Genomic DNA, 22018 nt, shown 5'->3' with positions numbered 1-22018 from the left:
TGCTTGGAAGCGGCTCGTCAACAATATAAAGTTAAATGAGTAGGGCTGGGGAAAGAGGAAAGCAGGGTATTTTAGAGGAACAAGAAGCTCATTTGAGGCTTTCATTGAATTGGATAAATGTATGATTTCTTCAACATGCTGCAACTTCTGAAACACTGACAGGAAATACTAAGGGCAGTCGCTGGGTTAGATGGTGTTTATGTAAACAGAACACTGAACACCATTACTTGGTAAAAATTAAAGTGTGTCCAAAAAAAAAAAAAAAGAAAAAAAATCTTCCGGGTATCCTGGTCTTTCTCTGTCTGCTTTCACAGGTAATGTTCTATCAGCCATGTGTTGAGAGTGTTTTCCCATCAATATGAAGCTCTGAGTATCCACTCTCATCCTTACTTCCTGTAATTGGTCAACGTACATGGGGGACAAAGGCATTTCCTCAGCGCAGAACTTAGGACACTGTCAGAAGCTGGAAAACAAAGACAATATTCCCGTTACAACAGCTCCGTTCCACTTTCAGATACTACAAATGTGGTGACCGATAAAAGGGCAAAGGTTATCGATGCCAGTGTGCAGAGCCTGTAAAGGTCAGAGGGAAGGGAGACAAGGCAAGTGTAGCAGGCAGGGTTCTAGAAGACGACCCCAGTGATCCTTATCATACAGAATCCCCCACCTTTCAGAGGGTTTAGGGGTCTAATCATGAGTATCCTTTTAGCTCAGAAAATATTTAATTTTTGTCATATGTGTTTCGACACTTAATAAATTGAGAACAGTGGGTTTTAAATTTATTTTTAGCATATTGCTTGTACTTTCCAAGCTGTTTGGTTTTTATAAAAGTTAAACTATAAGTATTAAGAAGTGAACATTAACTTGTGGACCACATTTTCTTAGTACAAAACTATTTAAAGTGACAAAAAGAAACATTTGGACTATGGCCAGTTAAATAACAACATTGCTTATATTTCCCAATTTTTATTATGCTTTCCCTGGCTGACAAAAACTATTTCATTAGTTCATCATTACAGTATGTCAATTAGCATTAGATGCAGTTTAGACAAGTGTGAGTTGATAACTATAAATACCATCATTAGCTATAGTCCCTTCCCTAATATGTCCATGACATTTTTTAATCCAAATTAGAAGAGTCATGGGAAGGGATTATATATTAGTCAATTCCATCAGCTATAAAAGACTTCAAGTTGCTGTGTAATTTTGGTTCATCTTCAAGAGCATGGGAAGAACGACATCTCTACCTTCATCCAGAAGTCCAAACTAAACTTCAGTTTCCTCCTTCCCAAGGGTTGGTACCTTCACTTTTCCATACAATATTCAGTTCTGTGCAGATGAAGTTTGAGATAGTCATTAATATATTTTATCTGATTATAATAGATGGCATAATACTTTCTAACCATGGGAGCAATCTTAAAAGGGAGATTAAGAAATTAATTTATTCACTCTTTTCAGCCCATAGACATTTATTAGATTTCAGCCATGGCATCTAATAAATCTCAAATGTTGCAAAGAGTTTACTGCTCAGCCACAGTAAGACAGAACTGCAATAAAGGTGTGTTGTAACTGGAATGAGAGCTACACAAGTTGCTATGGTTACGGAAAAGGAAGGGCTTAATTACTGATGCCCAGCCTGCTCAGAGGACACCTAACACAGGAGGAAAAACAAGAGGATAGTGGGACCAGTATTTGTAGCAAAGGGCATTTTCACCAGAAAAGAACATGATGTAGCAGTCTTGAAGGTGGCTCAGTAAGACTGAAACACTTTATGCTCCTGTTAACATTCACCACCATGCGGTGCCTCCCCTTTTTGCATCTCCCTTCCTCTAGGCTTGAGTCTCTGAGTTCAAAGACTGTGTGATATCTTCTTTAGTGGCCTCTGCAGCAATCACAGTGCCTAGTCTACAGTTTGGGTCAATCCACACTTGAAATAATATATAAAAAGGGTAAGTAAATGAATGAGTCGATGGCTCTGAAATACTAAATGTTGATGTCATAACTCTGAATGATAGTTTCTATAATTTTCCCAATTATATCTCTTAGCTTTCATAATGCCATTTAAAAAGAGAAGAACAAATCACATGCAATTAACTTTACTCCTATAAGTATTTGTGGAGCATAATTATTGCTCACTATCTACTTTTACCAGTATTATTTTCTCCTCAAATGCCTTCTACCCCAGCATGCCATTAAAGGTCACACAAGCCCATGGTTTTGTCACATAATGGACCTACTTCAGTCTCTGTCATATTTTGAAGCAGACAGTTTCTAGCTCTGCACACCCATGCTGGATTTTTTTCTTCATTTTTCTAATCATCATTTAGGTTTTCTTCATTTTGGAATGTCAACACATGCACACTCTACACAACAACCATACCCAACACAAACAAACAAACACACACACACACACACACACACACACACACACCACCACCACCACCACCTTCCTACTTTTACATCCAGCTAATTTTGCATCTCTTGCATTTCCTCTGCCTCCCTGTGCTGCCTGCCTATACACATGGTATAATGTTGTTGCATCTAGAACTACACATCTGTGTTTCTCTGGCTGACTGCAAATAAAATTTTGCAGACAAAAGAAGCAGACATGTATGCAATTTTTTTGTGTGTGCTATAGCTTCACTGCTAGTGAGACTAATAAAAAGAATTTAGGACAGCAAACAATAGGTCTTTGTGACAAAGCAATCTAGTTTTAATTAATTGGATGGTAGTGAGAGTTCTCCATGTTTATCAATCAGTGGTAGCACCATGGTCAAGAAGCAGATAGCTGTGATTGGAGCTGGGATCAGTGGCCTAGGAGCCATCAAGTGCTGCTTGGATGAAGACCTGGAGCCCACCTGCTTTGAAAGAAATGATGACATCGGAGGCCTGTGGAAATTTCAAGTATATTTGCATTTTATTTGATTTTAAGTACTCTTTTGTAAAGTAGCTGTAACAATTTACCCGGTTTCGATAAAGGAAATATGAAGCACACCACATAGTCAGGGTCATTTAGTGACCCCAATCTTTGGTCTCAAGTCACTGAGTGAGGAAATCTGTAGATACATGTCAACTTTGGTTGAGGAATGAAGCTTGGAAGAGTGTATTCAAGGCAGCAGAAAGCCCTAGTGACCATCACAAATGTTAGTAAGGGAATGATGGCTATGGTTTTTTTTTTTCCTTAATTGTTTAGATGTGCTGTTATTCAAAGTTAGGGATGCCATAGATTTTGGCTGTAGGATTGGATGGTGATCCATTGGTGACCCTCTACTATGTAATTTGATCTTCTGTACTGAGGTAATATCTGCATGCTATTCTTTCTTAAATGTCCCAGGGCACAGTAGAGGTTTATAGATCTTTGTGTGCATGTGCATGTGCATGTGCGTGTGTGTTTTACAGGCAATTACTACTTTTTATTTCTAAGTAGCAAAAGATGTAGTGCCTTGAAGGATGGAAACATGGTGTTAAACGCTGAATATGCTCAAGTTTCCAAGTGGCCATCTTCTTTGCTGATTTTCTCATCAATTACTAGACATGCCCATGAAATCTAGGAGTCGTGGTCAATACTTTCCAGTTCTGCTAATCCTACAGAATCACTCTGATCACTAATCAAGGGCAGTCTTATGACATTGTGGAGATCTTTATCAATGCATTAAGTTTCTTCTATTGGTATTGGATTTTAGCCCCATTCAAGATACATATCAACAGCTAAAATACGAGATCTCTTCATTCTTGTGGACAGCAGTTGTTCTGGCAAAGTAATTGGCATAAATGCCTCACAGGGTTCTCCCCTTTGTGCCCCTGAAACAATAGAGTATCCAAGAAGGGTTCCTATTCACTCCCAAACACCTTCCCACAAAGTACCAACATGATTCAAATACCTCTCTGCAAGCTGTGGGATTTCTCCAAGGACTGCCTTAACATCCCCCTTTTAATTATCAATATCCATACTGTTTCTTGTTCAATTCAAGAGTTCATTTGGTCAATAAGTCTTTTTGAATACTTACTTTGTACACAGGACCTTTATAGTTGATGAATATACTAATAAATATGAATGCAAAATCCTCAGCGTTAGGGAGCTCCAACACTAATATGAGAGAAAGAAAATGAAATAAATAGTATCATTAATATCAGTGAGCATATTGCAAAAAGAACAGCAGGAGCTGAGGGTTGAAAAGATAATTCAAGTAAAAGGTCACAGACAACTTCAACATAAAATGATTTGGGTACAAAGATTTCAAAACTAAAAAGCCAGCTTCAGGGATTACCTGGAAAAAGCTGTTTAGGAGAAATTTTGGGTACTTATCTATGAGGTGGGATCATGCCTAGCATGGTAGGGAGACTCAGAAAGCTCCTGTGGCTGGCTTGTAGTGACTAAGGAAAGAATGGTAGGTTGTGCAGCTGAGGGATGTGGGAGGCTGGGTTTTGTCAGTGGGTCTAGACTGTAGTAAGGACTTGACAGATACTGAGATTGCAGAAAAGAGCAGCATTCTTAAGTTGCAGAAGGACCATGCTGCTATGTTGAGAATAGACCAGAAAGAAGGTTAAACAAGTGTGCCTAATTTCAAAGATTCTCAATAATAAGATAAATATGATACTATGTGAAACCGTATCAATATTCATGAGAGTGTAGCAATTTGTCTCATTTAAAATACAATATAATTTATCATACATGTTGATATCGATTGCATTTCTCTTAGCAGTCTTATCATATACATAAATGTTTGCTGCCATGCTTATAAGGTTGTGGTTGCTACATATTTTAATTGGTAGTTGCTTTCACTAATATATTAAAAAATCTTGTTTCTTTAGAAAAAGAAAATGTTTACCTTACATTATATAGTATTGGTGTTACTATTATTATTAAATTAGCTATCTGTTAGAGCTGGTGCATAAAGCTGCATGAGCCCCATCTAAACGTGGAGTGTGGCGACTGCAGGAATGGGTCGTGTCTGCGAAGGCGTCAGCCCTTCACACTTGGTGTGGCCTTTATGGCTCAGCTGTTACTTATCTCAAACACTCTCCATGTGCATTTTTAAGGGAATTCTTACTGGACTTTGAAGTCTAGGCAATCATTTTGAATCATTCTGTCATTTTAAAGACATTATTCTCATTTCTGACATCCATATTTCTGATTGAGGAGTCGGGCACAAGATTTGTTGTTGATTCAATGTAATATGTAAGAGTTTTTTTTGTTTGTTTTGCACTCTAGAAAATATGGGGACTGGGTTGGGGGTAAACATTAGCAGATGTTTGACAATCTATAAAAAGCAATGTCCTACTTTTTTAATACCTGAAGACACTTTAAAATATATTATTACCTTGTAATTACAATGTTTGTTGTATTGAGGGGTTTTCTCTTGCAGAAGAATGCTTCAGAGAAAATGCCTAGCATCTACAGATCTGTGACCATCAACACTTCAAAGGAGATGATGTGCTTCAGTGATTTCCCTATCCCTGACCACTTCCCCAACTACATGCACAACAGCAAGCTCATGGACTACTTCAGGATGTACGCCAAGCGCTTCAGTCTTCTGGATTACATCCGATTTAAGGTGAAACTGTGTGTGTGTGTGTGTGTGTGTGTGTGTGTGTGTGTGTGTGTGTTCGCACACACATGCATGTGGACAAATATACTTACCTGTGGACATGCAAGAGTTAGATCCAGCACCTTCTGATTTTCCCAGATAAAGAAGAGGTTATCAGGAAGCTTCCTACATCAGAAAATCATCACAGATTGAAATATTTTGACAGTTTCCCTTGAGGCTGGAAGACTTCGCTCATCAGAACCTATTCTGATAGTGCATTGCAGTGGCACAGCCCTCTTTGTAAGACATAAATCCAAATGTTTGTGAACTTAGAATAATAGCAATAGTGATCGAGCCAAATCAGGTTTCTTCTAGAACAAAAAGAAGGTTCATATCATACAAAGAATATTTATCTATTTGTTTGTTTGTTTGTTTCCTACCTTCTACCTATCTATGATCCGCACTACAACTCAAACATACTAATTCATTTTCATTCCATGATGCAGTTTTAATTTTTTAAAATTCAAAACACAGTGCTGAAGCAAGTGGACAAGGCTGTGCTGAAGAAGGAAAACATGGAGAATATTCTCTCCCCATATATGGTAGTCATCCTAGGAGGACATTAATGCTGTGGATTCAGTCACTCCAATATTCCCCAAAGTCTCAACTATTTCTATTTAAATATCCCTAAATATTGAAAGTGTCTTCAATAGTGATCCTTCTGTGGGAGGACCAGGCACTATACTGGTGTGAATGCCTTAGATAAGGGTCTGGTCAGGATCTGTGGGACCTGAAGAGAAGGACTCAGAAGGAAGGACCTGTGAAGTGAGTCACCTGTGTTTCCACCCTTATTCTCAGACCACAGTGAGGAGCGTGAGAAAACGTCCAGACTTCCACATCCATGGACAATGGGATGTTGTTGTGGAGACAGATGGGAAACAGGAGAGCCTAGTCTTTGATGGGGTCCTGGTCTGCAGTGGCCATCACACAGACCCCCACCTGCCACTCAAGTCCTTTCCAGGTATGTCATGAAGATGAGGCACATTTTTCAAATGACTTACAGGCAAAAAAGGAGTGGGCATAAATGTTATTAAGTTATTAAATGTTATTAAGTTTCAGTAAATTATCCCTGGTATCCCTCAGTAGCAAAGTGTTCATCCTCTGTTAACAGGAAAACATAAACCATTGACTACAAAAGCAGTCAAACACAACGACCCACACTTTTTTGCTTCTTATCACTGCATACAGGTTTTTTTTAAAATTTTTTTATTAGATATTTTCTTTATTTAACATTTCAAATGTTATCCCCTTTCCTCGTTTCCCCTGGGAGCACTCCTGGGACACCAGCTCTCTCCTGACGGGACCTGTTTACAGAGGGCTATGGAACAGCCTTAGCTCCTGGGTGCAGATAGCAAATGAAAGGAACCTATCCTGCATACAGCTTCTAATAATATTTATTAGTCTTTTATTAATAATTAAAGTCAGGCCACATTCAAATGGTTTTAGTTTTATCCATTTATTTGATCTCAGTCTATTGCAGAGAAAGTGAAATTAAAAATAATAATGCAGGACAAAGACAAATGACAAGCAAACAGCTGGCAAATCCATAAATTTAGAAATCTTAACATATGGGTAAGGAACTTCAGCACATTTATTTATCATGAGTCTATTTTTAATTTTTAAGTAAAATATAATTATTTTCCCCTTTCATCACTCCAACTACTTCTATGTACCCTTCTCTGTTTCCTCTCAAAGTTATGGCCTTTTTCTCTAATTATTACTGATATACATAATACATAAGTCATTCATATCAATCACACATATATAATGCATATAGTTTAAGGGCTGGCCACTTGGTATGGAGCCAATTGAAGGAGCTTGTTTCTGGTACTGGATATTACTCACCTGAAGTCTGGGTGTAGGGACCATAGATTTCTCCCTTCTATATCTATGGTTTTCATTGGCTAATAAAACCAAATGTGCAGTTTATTGCTCCCTTGTAGTTCTGTGTGTTAAAATGGTACCCACCTCAAGGGGGATTGTCTTAGCTCCCGATCTCCCTTAACTAGCCCCCCTTCCCTTTACTCATGACCCACTTGCCCTCTATTTCCATCAAATTACCACCAGGAATCAATTAGAAAATATTTTTTATTTCAAGTTCTTTCTATGTTGTGAAAAATGGAGACAAAGTAAATAAGATCACCTTAAATGGTTACTCAAAATTCTCAGTGAATTAGACAAAAATAATTTTTTTTGTACACCAACACAAATATCTGTAAAATGAAAGTACCTGTTTTTTTAATGTTATAATGCAATATATTTAGGAAAGCTATTTCTAAGTATGAAATAATCTAAAGATTACCCAGTGAGCTATTGTATCAACTTCTGGTTGATGTTTCCTGGAAAAGAGGCATTCCCTATAGAGAAACATAAACAAATTCACAGGGAGCAGCCTGGCAATTTCAGACAGATTGGGGTTTTATGACTCATGCAGCTAAGCCAAGTACAGCATCAGGTACTGGTACCAGGTACATAAAGCTGAGAGGAAACCAATGAATCGAAGATGCCTAAATCCTAGAGAATTGTAAAACAGTGCAACACCCAGTGCCTTGCTTTGTGGTTTTTCTTAGTACTGTGAAAGTAATACAATAGAGAAGAACATCAGGTGTTGGGGCTCTTGTAACACCTTTCCTTTATGCATAGTCGAGACAGATAGCTCTCGTATTTCGTAAATACTTTATAAGATCACTAGTCTGTATTTGGAACCCATGGACTCTAATTCTGAGCTTAGTCCTCTGTTCCCTGGGCTCTCTTAAAGGACATTTAAGAACGGTGTGATCTTCAGCTGACACAGATTTCATTTCTTGGTATTTCAGGTCATTCAGAACATAGCTTTCTTTCCTGTTTTGAGATGTGAAAGTTGTCCTCAGAATGACAAATTATTCTCTTCCACCACAGGCATTGAGAAGTTTGAAGGCTGTTATTTCCACAGCCGAGAATACAAAAGTCCTGAGGATTATGTGGGAAAGAGAATCATAGTGGTTGGCATTGGGAATTCCGGTGTGGACATTGCCGTGGAGCTTGGTCGTGTAGCAAAACAGGTTTGTTTGTGATCGCTAATTTGACTCTACCAGTGAGGTCCTGTACACTTACAGGTGTCACCATGAATGCACATTTAGCCAGAAAAGAAATGTGGAGCAATCTAAGGGCCCAACCTCAGGATGTTTAAATCCATTCTGAAAATGAATGTAAAATAACAACGGGAACAGGCATATAAACAACTGACCTACGTGTAGGTCACTAGATAGGTAAAGCACGATACTCCAAAACTAATCTGATTTTTTCTTGGTAGGATCTGCATGTGAGGGAGAACACGTGGTATTTGTGTCTAGGTTACTTTCACCTAGTAAGACATTTTCCATGGGTTTATTTCAGAGAAAACAATATAGATTTTTTTCAAGCAATTAATATGGCATTTAACTAATGAATTCAAATCCTTATTTACATACAAAGTACAGCTATGCCAATATCCAGGAGTATTTTTAGTATGATACTTCAGTCACAGGTGGATAAGTGAAATACATTTCAGTTTTCATTAATAAATTTGGTCCCGTATAAGCAGTTACCCCCCACCCCGGGCTCAGTAAAAGTTCTGACTAAGCACAGCATGGTGGTCACTGTCCAACACTTTGTCTTTTATTCTTCAGTGATAATGGCTAGCACTTTAACAGTACACTGGGTAAACATTCCTCTGTCTTCTGTGTAATTCTGCCTTGAAGGTATTCCTCAGCACCAGACGAGGATCGTGGATTTTACACCGTGTTTGGAATAACGGCTATCCCATGGATAGTTCATTTTTCACTCGGTTCCATAGCTTTCTCCAGAAGATATTAACCACAGAAGCAGTAAATAAGTACCTAGAGAAGACTCTGAACTCAAGATTCAACCATGCACATTATGGTCTGCAGCCACAGCACAGGTGACAGAGGGCTTGGTGTGGGTAATCATGTATGTGGGATAGGTGAGCATTTTACTTTGAAGACAAGTCAACTTTTGGTTCCTGATTGATCTCATGCCCTTAAAAAGCACTCAAAATTGTATGCTATGCATTACAGCATGCAAATGTGCATGTGCTTCTGGGCACAACTTGAATATTCTCATCCAGTCATCAATCAGTTCAGACTTGATTGCTGTACACTGAAAATTCAGACAAAAGGCAATAGAATGCTCCTCCCTTCAATAGATGTTAACTGTATAGGTTAGAGAGAAGACACAGACATAAGTTTGTGCGAGAGCAATGTGAGATGCCATGGTGGATATCAGAGCAGCAGGGTGCATCTAGGTCCAAATTTGAAATAGTCAGGTTGGGGTAGAATGAATTTCATTCATTGATGATGGGGTAGACGTATCAGTGAAGTTCTCATGGAAGGGGGGCTACCTAGGAATCCTCCCACTTTCAGAGTACCCCTACAACTCTAGATCTTAACCCATGAAACTTTCTTGATTCAAAAATTGTTGGTAGCTTTTAGTTAACAAGCAAAAGATAGAGTAGGATCAGGGCTAAGCTGAGATAAGAAAAAATAAATACATATAATGAAGAAAAATTCAAACAAGTTAGGTGCTCCAGAATTACAGTACACTTATCCTCAAATTCATATTTCAAAGTTATGTTGAGGTGGTGTCATCGAGGGTAACTGAGATTAGATGACATCATGAGGATGAGGCCCATATGAGAGCTCAGGGGTTTTGTAAGAAGAGGAAGAGATTAACTGAGTTAGAGGTTTTGTTCTGTCTTCCCATGTGGTTTCTCATACCACTTCAGACTATGCAGCGTCCCCAGCAGCAAGAAGGTAGTGAATAGATGTGATTATTTGACACCAACTCTCAGTACATAATCTAAATCAATAAGTGTTATATATTTTTCTATAAATTACCCAGGCTTATATATTGTTTTAGCAAAGGTAAACAGATAAGACAACAAATATTATCGTTCTTATATGAATACTTATTGTCTCCAAGTATGTATGTGTGTCTACATGTATGTTTGTGTGTAAGTGCATGTGGAGGCCAGAACTTGATGTCAGACATCCTATGAAATTGCCCTCCACCTAATTATTGGAGACAAGATCTGTCATTGAATATGGTGTACACTGATTGAGTTGGACTAGCCAGGCAGCATCTCCCAGGACGCTCTTGTCTTCTCCTTTTCATAGCTGGGATGGCAGGTACTCACTGCAGTGCCCAGGTTGATGGAGGTGCTGGAGATGGAACTCAGGCCTTCATCCCTATACTGCTAGCACTTATGGACTACCTCATCCCCTCACATGTTTCATCAGAAGGGAAAAGAGAATGTAATATGTATTGATTTGTTCACTAAAACACATTTAGTGACCCTTTCTTATGCTGTGGTTGAAAATGTTACAGTCTATGATGAATGCATTTTAAACCTATAGAATGTCATTAGAATAATAGAGAAAGTGGATTAGGATATGATATAGACTGTCTAGGGGTAGATCTACTAGTAGGATGGTGGAGGAAGCAATTCTAAGGAGGGATGTTTAAGTTAAGACTTAAAGGGTGAGGAGGAGCCACCATGAAAAGTCATCCAAGCAAAAAGGCTATAGGAGGATTCTCAGGCAAATTTCTCTTGAGCTAGGAAGGGGCTGGTTACAAAGGGAGGAACAAAAGCAAACCAGGCACCATGACAGAATCAGCAAGAGGATCACAATGAGGCAGAAGCCAGGCCACATATGGATAGAACAGGGGTGTTTGCTAGGATTTTAGTCCACAGAGCTGGCCCATTTACCTGTGCTGCATGCAGAGCAGCCACTCAAGGTGCCTGCAGTCACCAAAGGCGGCCTGTAGAACGTGTCAAAAGAAAAATTCTTTATGTCAATAGCCAGAATCCAGACATAATGTATTGGAAATTCAGGGCAGGTGTTAGGAAAGCTGAGTGGAGATGAGCAGTCATCTTGCATGAAAACACAAAGCAATCTTAAGGAGACACAAGGCTACAAAGAATTATTCTTTGGTAATTAAAAATATCACTTCCCAATTAACAGCCAAAGCAGATAGCAGAAAAAAAATGCTTGCTAGAAAGATGAAAAACTAGAATATAGAAGACACTCAATACTTAAATAAGGACCAGAATAAAAGGTTTTCCAGATTGAAAGGGGGCTGCTGACTCCAGGATGCAGTACTGACAGCACAAATGTACACAGACACTCTACATGTAAGGCTTTTGGTTCCATGGTTTTCTCTGCCTGAAGGAACTATATATGACCAGCCATATGTCTTGACTCCTGTGGGTTAGCCTGAGATTGGATATTGAATACCCTCTGGCATTTATAAAGGCCTTGAGGTCTTTACCCAGAACACTAAAACCCCATCCATAAGTTAATTTCCTTAACTCATCTACAATCTTCACAGCCCAGCCTGCTAACTGGGTCATCCCTTATCTTGTTCCACCAGGACACAGTGCAGCCTCAAGTGATCTCCTCTAGTATATTTTTTGACCATGTGAGCCTGCTTTATATATGTCTTACTTCAGAATTCTACCCAATTACTCTTGAGGTTGTTTTGAGTATCTCCAGTTCAACCCTTAGACAGACAAAACACTTAGGTAAATTGTACCAATATGACTCCACTTACAAAGAATAAGTAGCACAAAGGAAACAAACTCTGGCTTTTGTTGATTGACACACGTACAGCATTGGAGACTACACTGCAATGGAATCTACAGATTCTGCTACAAATTGTATCAACCTCAGGCTCCTAACTCCATAAGAAGAAAAGAAAGTCATGTGAGTTTGCATCCACAATAGAGAAGAATCAGAGCTACTAACTCAGTAGTATAGAGGAAGAAAAAGGAGAAAGGTGATGAGAGACATATAAATATCTATGTATGATTAAATGTTTATAGAGGTGGATAAAAAAAGAAGTAAAGATACAAAAAGAAATAAGAAAGGATGAAGGAAAGAAGGAAGAAATGGTGAGTGGATGGATGGATTAATGGATGATGACTGGCTGGCTGGGTGGGTGGGTGGGTGGGTGGGTGGTGGATGGATGGGGGTAGGTTGGTGGGTGGGTGAACAGACAGACAAATAGATAGAAGAAGGGAAGGAAGGAAGAAAAGAAGGAAGGAAAAAGAAAGGAATGGATGGATGGATAGTATGGAGATAGGTAGGTGAGTCAGTAAGTGGATGGACAAACAGGCAAATGGATGGAAGGAAGGATGGGTGGACAGATAGATGGATGAACAGGTGGGTGGGAGGTATGTAGGTGGATGGATGGATAGGTATGGGGGTAGGTACATGAGTGGGTAGGTGGGTGTACAGACAGATAAATGGACAGAAGGAAGGATGGGTGGACTGATGAATAGATGAACGGGAGGGTGATGGGTAGGTGGATGTGTGGGTGAGTGGATGGACAGACAAATGGATGGAAAGAAGGAAGGATAAATACATGTAAGGATGGATTAAAGCAAGCAGGTTACAGCTCATTCCCTCTGGTGCTGTGTGGTTTAAGTGCTAGTGAATAGAAACACCCCTGAATGTAGTTCACCTTCATACACTCTGGGAGCGATGAGGGAATTTATATGTGCTAAATAGTGGCTACAGTGTCACTTCAGAAAGTACATAAAACTGTTGGAATTAAACACTGAATGATCAAGATCCTTCTTAATTAAAACACATGTACTTTTTCATGGTACTCTTGAAATATTACGGAAGCCAATCTCCTTTTACATAATTCATATCACATTCCTTCTAATCATATTTTCCCATTGATTTAGCTTGAGACATTGCTTTACTATGCAAAGATTTAAATTTAAAAATAATTCACACTTGTCCATGCTTCCTCTTATAATTTATTTTTAAAAGCTAGATGAAGATAGGCTCACCTGTCTCAAGAATGAAAAATGAGTATTTAATCACTTAGGAGTTTCTTTGCCCATGATTGTAAGGGGGAGATCTAGCAACACATACTAATCAGAAGCCCTAAGCCCTCAGGCTGAGTGAAAACCAGGTAAGCCGTACACTCTCGTTCACCACTCTATCCTGTAGATGTCCTCACACCCAACAGAAGACACACTCTCGTACACAGGCTGCCGGTGTAATGCAGCATACTGATGACAGTCATGTTTTTATTCATAAGCAGAAATAACACTAGGTGTTTATATAGTAAAGGAAATACATGAAAGCTAGTTACCAAGATTTCTGGCTGTTACATACTGTGCATAATTGTGTTTATCGGCTTTCACTTGCCAGGCAGACACATTAGCCTGCTTTTACACCAGCATCACCACACGCATACTCAGCAGGCTACATTATAATGGCTATAAGGTCACTAAATGACAATCTTATGGTTCCAATGTGATTTTAAAATACGACTCTCGCCGGGCGTGGTGGAGCACGCCTTTAATCCCAGCACTTGGGAGGCAGAGACAGAAGCAGGTGGATTTCTGAATTTGAGGCCAGCCTGGTCTACAAAGTGAGCTCCAGGACAGCCAGGGCTATACAGAGAAACCCTGTCTTGAAAAAACAAAAAAACAAAAAACAAAAAAGGAAGGAAAAAAAAACAAAAATAAAGCAAAAACAAACAAACAAAAAACCCACCACTCTCATATATTTGATGGGTTAGTTTTTACCAAAACCTTGAATGTAGCACATAACTGTTTACTCTTCCTTTTACTGATCTGACTATATATTTTATTTATAATCATAGTAAATAACTTCTCTACTTTATTTTCAGTCGAATGCTTACCTCTATAGAAGAGCTTTTCTCAGTTGTTTACTAGATACCTCTTCTGTCCCGGAGCAGAAGATTGGCTGGACAGTGTGGTCAGGTGACATGGCTTCCTCCAATGGGACTTCCTTGAATATAATTCTGAGGAAACTAGTATGTACCCAGAAGAGGGCCACTGTCAGTGTGTGTAGTCTCTGCTTTCTCCCTGTCACAATTCCTCTCTGGGGAATGGGTTCAGTGCCTGGGCTCAGTTACTCAAGGCAACACTTGAGCTATTTTACCACTACCTGAGCAGGTGCTGGGATATCAGGCAGCCCTGTGGCTACCCATGCTGCAGATGCTTCCTGCATCTATTTTAGACTTTAATCATCTTACAAGCAACAATTACCTGGTCCAAAGACAGAAAGGAGGAAAACTAAAACTACCCTATGACTTGTTTTCAAAAGTCCAACATAATTTTTCCTAATATCTAAAAGGTGCAAATATTTTGTAACAAAACAAATGAGGAATATCTGAATGAATGAAATGATACATGCATATTTTTCAAGATAAAATATTACACAAAATAGTTAAAGAAAAGTAGAACTTTGATGGCCATTAGAGTACAGAACACACTGCAGGAGGGAGGGGATGGCTCAGTAGATAAGAGCACTTGATGTGCAAGCAAGAAGACCGAAGTTTGAATGTTCAAAGTCCATATTAAAAAAATAAAGTTTAAGGGGCTGGTGAGATGGCTCAGTGGGTAAGAACACAGACTGCTCTTCCAAAGGTCCTGAGTTCAAATCCCAGCAACCACATGGTGGCTCACAACCATTCATAATGAGATCTGATGCCCTTTTCTGGTGTGTCTAAAGACAGCTACAGTGTGCTTACATATAATAATAATAAATATTTTTTAAAAATAGTTTAAAGCCAAGTATGGTCACATCCTGAACCCCACATTTGGGAGGCAGAGGCAGGTAGATCCAGGAGCTCAATGGCCAGGCACCCTAGCCAAAACTTTAAACTTTAGGTTCAGTAAAAGACTTTATCTTAAGGGAGTAAGAGCTCATGATAAAGTGAGATGCCTTGCATCCTTCTCTGACCTCTCCCTGCTTTTATATGCATGCACACCTGTGCATATATGTGCGCACACACACACACACACACACACACACACACACACACACACACTGTGTTTGCAGACATAACTGACAAGGGGAGCTGCTAGCTTCAATCCCTTCTCCCACACCTTGCTTTCTCTTTCTTAGACTTGCTTAGACTTTTATTTTCATACACAGACCACTGAGCCAGCACCCCACCATCAGTGATGACCTTCCAAACCACATCATCTCCGGAAAAGTCCAGGTGAAGCCTAACGTGAAGGAGTTCACAGGAACGGATGTTCATTTTGATGATGGCACCGTGGAGGAGAATATTGACGTTGTCATCTTTGCTACAGGATACAGCATTTCTTTTCCATTCCTTGGGGATCTGATTGCAGTTACTGACAATGAAGTGTCCCTGTATAAGCTGATGTTCCCTCCAGACCTGGAGAAGCCAACTTTGGCTGTCATTGGGCTCATCCAGCCATTGGGCATCATCCTACCTATTGCAGAACTCCAGTCTCGCTGGGCTGTGCGGGTGTTCAAAGGTCTGTACGCAAAGGCTGTGAGTGGGCTGGCAGTTCACCTAAAGCGAACCCTCATTTCTCTTCACCCTCCAATCCAGATCCACCTTCTTCTTCATGTCTCTTATTAGAAAAACAAACAGGCTTTTAAAGGAATATAACATAATAATATAATAAATTAACATAATGATAAAACACAAACTAACATATCAGAAATGGACAAACCAAACAATTGAAAGGAAAAGAGCCCAAAAGAACATACAAGAAACAGAAACCCACTAGTTCATATACTAAGGAATCCCATTAAAAAACACTAAACTGGAACCTATAGTATATATGCAAAGGACATATAGGGCAAAAAGAGAGAAGAAAAAGGTTTGTAAATAAAATAAAAAATAAAAAATAAAAGCCAGGCATGGTGGTGCATGCCTTTAATTTCAATGCTTGGGAGGCAGATGCAGGTGGATGTCTGTGAGTTCGAGGCCATCCTGGTCTACAAAGCGAGTTCTAGGACAGCCAGGGCTGTTACTCAGTGAAACACTGTCTTGGAAAACCAAATTAATAATAATAATGATTTTAAACATTAGAAAAGTGCTGTCATGACATTTAGAGACAAGGAATCTGCAAAGAGGCTGTCAGGATAGTTTTCTGTTAGTAGTCTACTGCTGAGCACGCAGCCTACTTTTAAGAGTAGTTTTTTCGCACAGTGGGACTCTCTTGGAGGCAAATAAAATTTCATTTTCAAGTGCTTATTAATTGAAAATTGCTTCTGAGTTAGGGATGGAGTATTTGCCCACTTCTCCTTTCGGCTCCAGGACCCCATCTTGTGCAGACCTGTGCAGGCCCTGTGCATGCTGCTTCAGTCTCTGTGAGTTTATTGTGTGTCAATCTTCTTGATTAAGAGGGCCTGTTTGCTTGGTGCCTTGTCCCCTGAGGCTATTACACTCTTTCTGTTTCCTCTACAACAGGGTTCTGAGACTTGAGGGATGGAGGGGGCTGTAATTGATGGCAACATCCCTTTGGGGGCTGGTGGTCCAAGGCCTCGCACTCTCTGCACACTGTCTGGCTGTGGACTGTTATATTTGCTTTCAACTGTTACAGAAGGAAGTTTCTCTTGAGGAGGGCTGACCATGGTCCTATCTATGATAATAGCAAGATGTCATTAAGAGTCATTTTTACTGCTATATTTTTGTTTATTTGATTTTTAGAACAGTAGCATTTTGTTTTAACCTAGGTGTCCAAGCTATCTAGTCTCAGAGTCTTGGTCACTCAAGCAGTGTTGAATATGGGTTCCCTTTCATGGTGTGGGCCTTAAATCAGATCAGATATTGGTTGGTTACTCTCACAAGCTTTGTGCTACCATTGTCATAGCACATCATGGAGGCAGGACACCATTGTTGATCACACAGTTTGTAGCTGGACTGGTGTTTATGTTTCATTTTGGGTGTATGCAGAATACCTTTCTGTATGAATGCTAGCACATGGAAGTGATGGCTCTATGTAGGCACCAGTTCAACTACTCCATGATTTATATAGAGTTGTCCTCAGCAATGAAGGTTTGCCATCAATGTGTGGAGAACAACTAATAGTCTTGACAAAACCCTGTGCTATTTAAAGATTGCCATGGGTCCCCTTTGGCCAACAACTCAATTAGATACAACCCAATGCCATTACTAGAAACTTCACATGGTGACAAGAGATAACCAGTTTGGAGATCTGTCTTCTGCATTACTTGGAAGCAATTTCATTTAGATTTCCTTCTAAGACCCCTCCAATTACACTTACTTTTAGTTATCTCTTCCAAATCCTCTCACTTGTCTCCTGCTCCCCTCTCCCTCTCCACTTGATCCTCCCATTATAGCCATGCCTTCTATCCAGAGCTATTTTATTTCTCTTTCCTAGTAAGATCTATCTGTCCCTCTAGTCTCTTTCTCTATACTTAACCTCTGTGGTTCTATAGATTATCATTATGTTAACAGCTAATATCCACACATAAGTGAATATATAACATATTTGTCTTTCTGGATCTGTGTTACCTCACTCGGGATAAATTTTGTTCTTAGTTTTGTCCATTTACCTGCAAAATCCATGATTTCAACTTTTAATGGCTGAGTAATACTTCATTGGGAAAATGTACTCTATTTTCTTTATTCATTATTCTTTTGAGGAAAATATAGGTTGTTTCCAGCTTCTGACTGGTATAAATAGGCTGCAGTGAACATGGCTGAGCAAGTGTCTGTGGTAAGATAAAACCTCCTTTGGAGATATACCAAGAGTGCTATAGCTTGGAGCTTGAGGTAGATTGGTTCCCATTTTTCTGAGGAACCACCACACTGATTTCCATACTGGCTCTACAAGTCTGTATTCCCATCAGCAATGGATGGATGTTCTTCTGAGCTATAGCATGTTGCATTTCTCTGGTACCTAAGGATGTTGAACATGTCTTTGAGTTACACACACCCTTCTTAATCTTTCAAATCCCAATGCATTTTTCTCTTCCAGGGCTGAGCAAATTACCCTCAGTGAAGGCCATGAAGGCAGACATGGACCAAAGGAAAAAGGCTATGGAGAAACGGTAAATAAAATGGAGTGGCAAGATTCTTACTGTGGAATTCTAACTGTTCCTCCTGTCTGTCTCTCCCTTCTCCATTCCCCACACCAAGTACACCCCTTAGGTCTCTGGACCAGTCCAGTGGTGATTGAGTGTGAATTTATCCTCCCCAACTCTTACTAAAACTGCAACTGCACCCAGCACCTCATACTCCATCTTTAGTAGTGTTTCTTCCAGGGTCTCACCATGGAAGCTTAACCAACTCCCCCAAAGTGACAATAGTCTCTGAGTTTCACCACAACCATATTTCTTACTGACCAGCTAGTGGCCTAAGGCCATAGCACTAGTGGCTCTGATTACTCATCTCTAGCTGACAATAAATACAGAGGTGATTAGAAGCTAAGTTCTCCATCCCACCTACACATCACACAGCTAAGTGTTTTGCTACATCGAAATCTCTCATTTAAAAGAAATCTCTCCTTTCATTATATGTGTCCTGGGAATCAAACTCACATCATCAGGCTTGATAGAAAGTTCCAATTCCTACAAGGTTGTCTCTGACTTCCACACATGTGCACTGCAGCACTTATGCAAGCATGCAGGCACACACATGCCTGCGCATGTGTGCACATGTGTGTGCGCACGCAGAGAATAAATTAAACAAACAAACAAATAAATAAATACATATATATAAATAAAACAAGAGTCACTTCTAAGAAAGGTATCTTAAGATAGCGATCACTGTGAATGTAGTTTGCAGTTGAACATCCTAGTGCCAAAAAGCAATGAGGGTACACGGGGGATGAAACCATGGATTCTGTGTCCTCAGTTCCACTCAGCATCTGGGTGGTGCTGGGTTTCTCAGGGAAGTTTGCTCACTCTCATTTCCTTTACCTCTAAGGTAGACATAGTTAAAGCTCCTGCCCAGTACTGGAGGCTGAATCTTGCATATTCTGTCTCTGCATTAAGGTATGTAAAGACAGCCAGGCACACAATCCAAGTGGACCATATTGAGTACATGGATGAGATCGCCTCTCTGGCTGGGGTGAAGCCCAACCTCCTGCTCCTGTTTCTCTCGGATCCAACACTAGCCATGGAAGTCTTCTTTGGGCCCTGTACCCCATACCAATACCGTTTGCAAGGTCCAGGGAAATGGGATGGGGCCCGGAGAGCCATCCTGACTCAGAGAGAACGGATCATCAAGCCCTTGAAGACCCGAATTACAAGTGAGAAGAGTCGCTCTGCCCCAGGTCTCTTTTGGATAAAGATGGCACTATTTGGCCTGGCATTTCTGGTTCCAAGTTTAACATACTTTAGTTATATTTGTCAGTGATAAACATAAATGAATGAATGAGCTGCTTAGTAGGGAAAACATGCACTTCTACTCATTGTAGATTGTTGCAAAGCCTTTAGTCAGTAGCATACAACAATCTCATTTAACACTGTTATAGCTACAGAAATGTTTAGATAGTCTTTACAAGTATTAGAGTCCTTTGAATGGGTGTGCATTAACATTTATAAGGCATTTTTGAATGCACAAGAAGTGCTTATGTTTAAAACAGTCTTGGGAACTGATTTAAAACTGGAGAGATTTTTGCCTCCAAGTGGACCATAAAAGGTTCCACCAAGGTTGGTTATACTAATGGGAATTTATAAATATTAACTTTGCACTGATTTTATTTTCCACTTGCATTTTTTCCTTCTAACTCATTCTGTTAACTTGTGTGAAGATGTGAAAGTTTACGTTTAAAAATATAAGTCAGAATGTTTTGTGTTTCAACAGATTAGCAGCAATGAAATTACTTTTTGTTTAAATTATGATGTTTAAAGAAAGAACTAAAGAATAAAACAGAGTATATGCCAGAGCTATCAATGACATACTTTAGCTCTCAGTATTTAGAAACAGGTCATTGCTGTGCTGTGTTAAGATGGAATGAAGATTTAAGTAGCAACCATGAGTCTCTGCTGGCTGTCCTGTCAGTTCACCTGGCTTTCTGACCACTCTCTCCCTATGTGGGATAAATAAATGGCTTCCTTGCTGTTGGAGGTCCAGGAGTGCCAGAAGGCTTCTTTACCTCGAATGCCTTCTCATTCCACCAACTTTCAGAAAGTGTTCCTAAGACTCCACCTCTGTCATTTTGTTCTCCTGACTATAAAACCTCAAACAACCATGGGAAGAAGGTGTGAAGACCAAGTAAGGAGACCAAGGAGCATATGACCTCGCATCCCAGAGGGCACGTCAAGAAGCTGAAGCATCACAAGGCAAGTTATTTGCCGAGAAATCTCTTACTCTCTCAGCAGAGTATCTCAACTGAAGGCTCACTTGTTCCACTGGGAGGGGGAAAAATGCCCACGTGCATTTCGGGAACTGGAAAGGAATGGAGAGAATTCTGTGCCACAAGACTTCCACTGCTACTCAAAACGATAACATAATCATCTGATGAGTTTGCACTTGACCACAGGAACCATTGACAACTGCTGGAAAACTACTTCTCAGAAGCTGAAAGCATAAAACAGGGAACTTTGCCTTGTGATTGAGATAAATTAAAACAAATCTTCATGTGGGAATAAACAGTGGAGCACTGGCTTTTCTCTTGACTCACACCTCTCACATTTATGCAAAGGGACATCATTTCTCAATTGAAAAAAGACCTTGTTCTGTTGACACAGAATATGTTTTCTTCCATGTGCCTCATCCTCATAATATCTAAGAGAAAAATCCAGAGGTCCTATTATGGTCTTCCATCTCTAGCTGTAGATTGTGTTTCTAATACCTCCTGGTATTAGAATTTTCTCTTCTGGGCATCCCCAAAGCCCGTTTTATCCTTCCCAAGTGAACTGCCATTAAGTTGAACTCTTTATAACCTCACCAAATTAGGTATTCTTTTCCTTGATAATTTTGTCATCTGTCCAGATCCTCCCTGGTCCACCCTCCTCCACACCACAGTAATGCTTAGATCCGAAATGGAAAAGCTCTCCTTCCCTCTCCTTTAAAATCTCTTCAGTTACAAAAGAGAATAGCTGTCTAGAACTTCCCTTCACCCACTCCTTCTGTCTCATTCGTCTATGAAGACATTTCTCTGTGATGTTAACTCCTGCACTCCAGGCGTATGTAGCCAAGTGTGTTTTGCTCCACGTTGTATAGACTAAACTGTTTGGAAGAGTCCCCTTTCTCTGCTTGACATGAAACACTGTCCTTCGTCTCTCAAAACATAATTGCAATCCCACTTCCTTTAAGAACCATTATCTAGCCTTTAGTTCCCCTGCCCTAAATAGATGTAATTAGAGGAAATTAAGAAACAGAAAAATGAGATGAAATTAACAGCAATAACAACAAAAAATATTAGGCCCTATGGATAAGGCCTAGAGATAACCATTGTGTGATGTAGAAAAAGAGACACGATTTTAAAAAACAAAAAACTCTTTTCTAGACATTAAAAGGAGAGGATGTGTCTTGGAAATCCACAAAATATCTCGGGAAACAAAAACGACAGGTGATTCAGAACAGTATGCCAGGCATGCCTCTGCCCATGCTCTTCTAGGCACACCTCTGCGCATGCTCTGCCAGGCACGCCTCCGTTCGTG

The 22018-nt window shown here is 39.8% G+C and overlaps 1 protein-coding gene across 3 annotated transcripts; it reads left to right on the top strand.

Annotated features, from left to right (window-relative positions):
* Positions 1-1208: 1208 nt before the first annotated feature.
* Positions 1209-20999, top strand: Fmo9 (flavin containing monooxygenase 9). 3 transcript variants are annotated; one of them, NM_172844.2, is made up of 10 exons: positions 1209-1294; positions 1834-1949; positions 2760-2904; positions 5367-5555; positions 6387-6549; positions 8487-8629; positions 9308-9507; positions 15554-15906; positions 18385-18457; positions 19403-20999. In NM_172844.2, the coding sequence occupies exons 3-10, from the start codon at positions 2770-2772 to the stop codon at positions 19764-19766; spliced, it is 1620 nt and encodes a 539-aa protein (NP_766432.1). In that variant the 5' UTR covers positions 1209-1294; positions 1834-1949; positions 2760-2769; the 3' UTR covers positions 19767-20999. The 3 variants fall into 3 exon arrangements, with proteins under 3 accessions (NP_766432.1, NP_001334064.1, XP_006496916.1); NM_001347135.1 differs by lacking the exons at positions 1834-1949; positions 2760-2904; XM_006496853.1 differs by lacking the exons at positions 1209-1294; positions 1834-1949 and having other exon boundaries at positions 2770-2904; positions 5382-5555; positions 19403-19766.
* The last annotated feature ends 1019 nt before the right edge of the window (positions 21000-22018 follow it).

Source organism: Mus musculus, chromosome 1 (assembly GCF_000001635.26).
Source record: "Mus musculus strain C57BL/6J chromosome 1, GRCm38.p6 C57BL/6J".
In the NCBI taxonomy this organism is placed as follows: Eukaryota; Metazoa; Chordata; class Mammalia; order Rodentia; family Muridae; genus Mus; species Mus musculus.
The sequence above is the reverse complement of the archived record's forward strand: the minus strand, read 5'-3'. Positions and strand labels throughout refer to the sequence as shown.